The sequence below is a fragment of the Salvelinus alpinus genome, chromosome 23 (assembly GCF_045679555.1).
Source record: "Salvelinus alpinus chromosome 23, SLU_Salpinus.1, whole genome shotgun sequence".
NCBI classification, from domain to species: Eukaryota; Metazoa; Chordata; class Actinopteri; order Salmoniformes; family Salmonidae; genus Salvelinus; species Salvelinus alpinus.
Genome location: NC_092108.1, coordinates 34,422,835 through 34,429,147, shown reverse-complemented (window position 1 = coordinate 34,429,147; position 6,313 = coordinate 34,422,835). Strand labels below are relative to the sequence as shown.

General features: G+C 42.5%; 1 protein-coding gene across 4 annotated transcripts; it reads right to left on the bottom strand.

The window, feature by feature from the left end:
- Nucleotides 1–1,433: 1,433 nt before the first annotated feature.
- Nucleotides 1,434–5,164, bottom strand: LOC139550849 (putative nuclease HARBI1). Of its 4 annotated transcripts, XM_071362061.1 has the most exons (11): nucleotides 4,780–5,164; nucleotides 4,418–4,488; nucleotides 4,154–4,330; nucleotides 4,002–4,063; nucleotides 3,833–3,919; nucleotides 3,704–3,745; nucleotides 3,462–3,635; nucleotides 3,347–3,382; nucleotides 2,694–3,248; nucleotides 2,301–2,412; nucleotides 1,434–2,206 (listed from the first exon to the last, which is right to left on the bottom strand). In XM_071362061.1, exons 1-8 carry the CDS (start codon nucleotides 4,935–4,937, stop codon nucleotides 3,347–3,349), a joined length of 807 nt encoding a protein of 268 aa, XP_071218162.1. In that variant the 5' UTR covers nucleotides 4,938–5,164; the 3' UTR covers nucleotides 1,434–2,206; nucleotides 2,301–2,412; nucleotides 2,694–3,248. The 4 variants fall into 4 exon arrangements, with proteins under 4 accessions (XP_071218162.1, XP_071218161.1, XP_071218160.1 ...); XM_071362060.1 differs by having other exon boundaries at nucleotides 3,347–3,635; XM_071362059.1 differs by having other exon boundaries at nucleotides 2,694–3,635.
- Between the last annotated feature and the right edge of the window lie 1,149 nt (nucleotides 5,165–6,313).

Sequence of the window (6,313 nt, the reverse complement as noted above, 5' to 3'; positions counted from 1 at the left end):
AAAACGTTTACACGAATTTGTACCCTTCCTTCATCGAGTTTAGGCTCCACCTTTTCCTTTCTCTGGATTGTGATTGACATCAAAAAGTCCTTATATGGAAGGAAAGTCCCAAATTCCTAGATGGTGGGAGTATCCTATGGTCCCAGCATGCCAGACGCGCATTTTCTCCGTCGGGAAAAGTTTGAGGAACTACCAAAGTACAACGAGCTACTGAATGACGTAATGCCACTATTCTTGAGCCAAATTTCAGAGTGCAAAGGACCCCCTTTGCTCATTCAAGGGTTTTTACCCTTTTTGGAATACTGAGAATGTTAATAGCACTGAGAACATGGTTAAAAATATCCACTCGAACATCAAACAATTAACATAATATTTTAGTTCAGCCTACATAAGACAAATAATCATGACTCGAGTTAATACTTTGTTATAAACCAGTCTACAATAACATCAAATACAGATGAAAAAATAGTAACATCAATTCATTATCAAGTGTCCATTTGTATCACTTCAGTGACTGTTTGTGTGGTTGTCAATTCAATTAGGTTCAATAGTCTTTGTAATATTGTCTTGATGTTCCATGACATTACACTTAGTCTCAAATGCAAATGGCATACTGAACACATTTTGCAACTTACCAAAAACTTTTCGGTACATGTACATACTGGGTAGCGTTTTGTTTGCCATCTGAGAGTACTTGGCACCTCTGGGGCCTGTTGCACAAAACTAGGATAAGGGATTAAGCCAGGATATCTTGGTGATCCTGGCTCAATTGATCCGTAATCCGGTTGCACTAAAGATGGATAGGGGGCAGGAGGATATGTTATGGTATAAATTACCATGGAGATTTATTCTGTGGAGCTAGCCTGCTCCAGACCAGGCTAAATTCCAGGATCTATTTAATCTCATCCCTAATGTCAGTCAGCAGTCACCACAAATGGAAACCAATAGTTATTTCACTGCTCACTATACATTGTTATCACATATAACTAGACCCACTGTTATTATTTAAACGTTTGTGATCATTAATTTCAATGATTTTGGATAAAAAATGATTTTTAGATGATGTTGCTATCATTAGATAATTTACAGTTTCCCATAGACTATAAGGCTATATATAAAATGATAGAATATTAGGGCCACAGAGGGGAAAAAAAACACAAGTCATAATATTGTAACCAGTTGTTTTAAAGGAGGACAGTTGTTAAAATGACAGATGTGGGGCATTTCGTGAAATTGTACTTCAGTATGGTTTCATAAACAAAGACATGCTGATGTGCCAGAATATTAAGTATCACATTGTCATAAGTATCAAAACTGTAAAAACAATATGTAGCTTTTCTGCAGAAAGAACCAGCCTCATAAATGTATGACTTTATCCTTTTTCTTCAGTGTGGCCCTAGTACTCTGTCATATAAACAAATACACATTCCATATGAATATAAAAACACAATGTGTAACATTATGTTCCTTTATTGAATAAGGACAAAACAAAGCAGGTAAACCATCAGCTCCTTTCGAAACTGAAGTCACAGTGACTCTACAAGATGGAAAGCACAGAATCCAAGCATATTATACAAAATGATACATACACATTCAAAGGTCTGTATATAACACACCCTGCATGTCTGCACACTAAAATAAATGCAGGACAAATCCATACACATCAACTGAACAGACAAATGAATGGATGCAGTAGCCTCCCTGCAGCCTTGTATTACACACAGTATACCGCACAAACATCATAAGAGGCCAAATTCGTCAAAAAACGAACCCAAAAAAACCCAAATTCCTCTGCCACCGCAGGACATATTTAACCAAAATTGAAAGCACACATACTAACTAAAATAATTCAACACATATTGGTCCCTCAGCAGCCGACCACTGTCGTCATCAGGGAAGATTGGCGGATTGTCCCAGTCCATGGCTGGTGGCACTCTGGGGGCCCTCTCCTTCCTCAGGCAGGCCACATTGTGGAGGACAGCACAAGCCACAGTAATATCACATGCCCTAACAGGGCTGACCCTTAATTTGTGAAGGCAGTGAAAGCGTGCCTTCAGGAGGCCAAAGGTCATTTCAACTCTGGCCCTGGTCCTGGCATGGGCATGGTTGTAGGCCTGCTGTGCTTCCTGGGGGTCTGTGAAAGGTGTCAGGAGAAAAGGCTGGCAGCCATACCCCCTGTCTCCGAGCAACACACCAGAGAATTCACCTGTCAACACAAAATCTCATCATTACTACCTCATAAACACAGTGATATTCTTGACACAGCCATGATGGTTATAAATAGGGGTTGTGTGGCTTACCTTGTGATAGGCACTGATAGATTTCAGAGGCCCGAAAGATTCTGGAGTCATGGACTGAGCCAGGCCATTTTGCCACAACATTGCTGATCACACAGTCAGCATTGCAGACCATCTGAAATCATAAGATGAGGAATATTACACCAATCAATGCACATCACTGGCAATGCAGAGTGTTCGTCAATGGACAATATCAAAAAGTTATGTTCACCTGAACATTAATGCTGTGAAAGGATTTCCTATTCACAAAATCGGCCTCATGGGCACCTGAGGGGGCTTTTATCCTTATGTGTGTGCAGTCCACTGCACCAATGACATTGGGGAAACCTGTCACACAAAGTAATGAGTATCCTACTATGTGTTAACAGTTGTCCTGTAATTTGTAGATCCTCTTACCTGCAATCCTATAGAACTCCTCTTTGATGTCACAGAGTCTTCTGTGGCCAGGGAAGGAGATGAAGACATCTGCTAATGCTTTGATAGCCAGACACACACTCCTTATTGTGCGGCAAATTGTGGCCTTGTTCAGCTGTTCTGCATCCCCCACTGAGTACAGGAAGGCTCCACTAGCAAAAAAGCGCAAGGCCACACAAACCATTTGCTCCACACTCAGTGCATGGCTCCGTGCAGTGCGGTGCTTAATCCTGGGACCCAGTAGTCTGCATAGATACCTGATGCCATCTGCAGAAAACCTGTATCTTTCATATAGATGGTCATCAGGGAAGGCCAGTGGGTCCAACCGGTCCCTGAAGACCCTTTCTCGCCTGAAGGCTCTCCTCAGCACAAGTGCTTCTTCATCCACCACATCTCGCACGAATGGGCATGCCATTGTCAGAGCAGAAAGGAACACACAATTTTGGGCCTTCATATAGGCTAGTGGCCACACCTGGTGCTGGGGGGGTGGGCAAAAGAGGGCGATGCCTTATAACGATGACTTGGTTGTACTGATTGCTGGGAAAATAAAAAAAACCTTAGAAAGATGCCACCGTCCTGTGTGCTCACAATAAGAGCTCATATGTCATGGCTCACTTGACTTTACGAGAATATACCTAATTTTTATTTTGAGCTGTGTCATCTTCTTGGAGCTGGGGGAGGAAAGAAAAATAATGATTAATACATTTGTGTTACAGTTAGCATACAGTGTACATTGAAGGCATATCTCACCTCCCTCTCAAGTTTTTTTATTTCAAGGTCCAGTTTCCTAATTGTCCTCTTTTTTATTTCGGACTCCAGTGCAAGATTTTCCATCTTTTTCTTCTTGTACTGAATGTCTATGTCTGCCAGTTCTATTTGGCGCCGGAGGTGGTTGCCATACAACTTTCTGATAGCTTGTGAGCTCTGTGAACACAATACAATTAGCGCAGCTGGAATTTGGCAGGATGTGGTGTCCTTTTATTAATACGCACTATGTTGCCAGGCTGGTTTTCCCACTGTATAGCATCTGGGTCCTGTAAAAGAAATTAGATTTTTTGATTTTGATGAGGACTCCTCACCATTGTAGAGTAAATAGTACTTTCACAGTCTTAACATGATACCTCATGCCTTCTGGAATCCAGAGAGATGGTCTCCTCCTCATCATCGTCTCCATCATGTGCTGTTGCTGCTGCACTGGGGCCTTCACCCTATCACATTTAATCGGATTCATATTGAAGCTAGTAGACAAGACATGCCAGGCCTACAGTATGCCTTTGATGGAGTACTCACTGGATCAGCATCGTCTGGTGCTTGTGCTGGTGGCTCTAACAGGAACACAGTGCTGCCAGACACTGCAAGGCAATAGGTAAACCAAAGTCAGACAGTCCAAATTGATTCAATATGAATGTGGTTGTATCCCATGTAGAGATGGAAGGACATACCTTGAATGAAGCGGGTGGCATCTTGGGAGGAACCTATGCTCGTCTCTTTCCCCCCAGGGATCCCCTCTAAGACGGGCCTGCCTTTATTTAGCTCCAAGGCCATGTCCTCTGCTGGGGTAAGGTCAGCCTTTGGTGACCCACCACCCGTGCCTTGTCTGTGGGTATTCTTTTTCACTGCTAAAACAGTACAGACAATGTGTGAGCAGGCACCTTCTGGGTACAATATATGCTTGTGCTTTGTTAAATATTAGTCAGGGACCATACCATTCTGCAGAATGTTCTTGTATTTGATTTTGACCTGCTGCCATGTCCGTTTTGGCCCGTTCATGTTTAATCTACACACACACACACACACACACACACATTTAATGGAGTCACACTGCAAAAAATTACTTGGTATTTTTGTCTTGTTTTCAGTAAAAATATCAAAAAATTTATCATAGCTTTATACAGTGTGATGGAGTTACTTTACACAATTTCACTCATATCTGCAGTGCATTTCAATTAAAAATTTAAGCGTTTCATAATTACAGTACAACTGCATTTTTGGAGATGTGAATTAAATATTTGAATTGTAATTGTGATGTTTCAGCGGAGCGGTGAGTGTGTAATTGTGCACTACTTACGCATTCAGGCGGTCTGCAATACTTTGCCACGCTTTTTCTCTTTGCTTTATCACTGTGGCGGTGTTGCCTTTCTTCTTAATTATATCTTTTACCTCCTCGTATGCCTCCATGAGGATTTGTGCTTCCGACGGGGAAAAGTACGCGGCTCTAGTTGCCATGGTAAATCAGTTAATCTGTGATCTGTGGCGGGGTCTATTTGAGTGAGCCGTGAGCGCGCACCTATCCAGGATTGGTTTCACCTGGCTTAATGAATCCGTGTCTGCTCATCCTGGCTTGGTCTTTGTGCAACCAATTAAGCCTGGACGCACATGTTTTGGCTTCATTGAGCTCAGCTGAGTCATTTATCCCGGATGTCTTAATTCTACTTTTGTGCAACAGGCCCCTGGTTGCAACACAATCTCACACTCAATTCATGCAGATATGTACAAAAAGTATTTCAGTAGAGCCTCCCAAGTGGCACAGTCATACCCTGGATCTAGTTTTGTCCTGTGGAATAAATATTGTGTATCTAAATGTTTTTCCTCATAATCCTGGACAATCGGACCTGTCACACCCTGATCTGTTTCACCTGTCCTTGTTATTGTCTCCACCCCCTCCAGGTGTCGCTTGTTTTCCCCAGTGTATTTATCCCTGTGCTTCCTGTCTCTCTGTGCCAGTTTGTCTTGTAGGTTCCAAGTCAACAAGTGGTTTTTCACCTGTACGCCTTCCTTTGCTATTCTCCTTTTTCTAGTCCTCCTGGTTTTGACCCTTGCCTGTTCTGGACTCTGTACCCGCCTGCCTGACCATTCTGCCTGCCTTGACCTCGAGCCTGTCTGCCACTCTGTACCTCCTGGACTCTGAACTGGTTTTGACCTTTTGCCTGTCCACGACCATTCTCTTGCCTACTCCTTTTTGGATTACTAAACATCTTAAACTCCAACCATCTGCCTCCTGGATCTGGGTCTCGCCTTGTGTCATGATAGAACCACCATCTTATTATGTTTGCAATCGCAACAAAAACTGCTCATACCCCAACCAAGGATCATCAAAAGCAGTGCTATAAATTCTAGGACAACCAGAGACTCCTAGATGCCCTTCCAGACTCCCTCCACCTACCTAAGGAGATCAGAGTACAAGAATCGGTTAACCACCTAACTGAGGATCTAAATTTAACCTTGAGTAATGCCCTAGATGCAGTTGCACCCCTAAAAACAAAACACATTTGTCACAAAAAAATTGCTTCCTGGTATATAGAAAATACCCGCTCCCTGAAGCAAGCTTCCAGAAAATTGGAACAGAAATGGCGCTGCACCAAACTGGAAGTCTTCTGACTTGCTTGGAAAGACCATCCCGTGCAATATCGAAGAGTCCTCACTGCTGCTCGATGATCCTATTTTTCCAACTTAATTGAGGAGAATAAGAACAACCCTACATTTATTTCAGATAACTAAAAAGCAGCATACAACAAGAGGATAGCTTTCATGACAGGAGTGATAAATTCATGAACTTCATGGTCATTAGAAAACAAATTACGGACTCCTTTTTGAGTCTGCGT

Coding starts and splice junctions, on each gene's coding strand:
- LOC139550849 (XM_071362057.1), bottom strand. CDS start 3,165: ATGAAGGCCCAAAATTGTGTGTTCCTTTCTGCTCTGACAATGGCATGC. Junction 2,625..2,693: donor GGAGTTCTATAGGATTGCAG/GTAAGAGGATCT, acceptor TTTGTGTGACAG/GTTTCCCCAATGTCATTGGT. Junction 2,207..2,300: donor CTATCAGTGCCTATCACAAG/GTAAGCCACACA, acceptor TTGTGTTGACAG/GTGAATTCTCTGGTGTGTTG.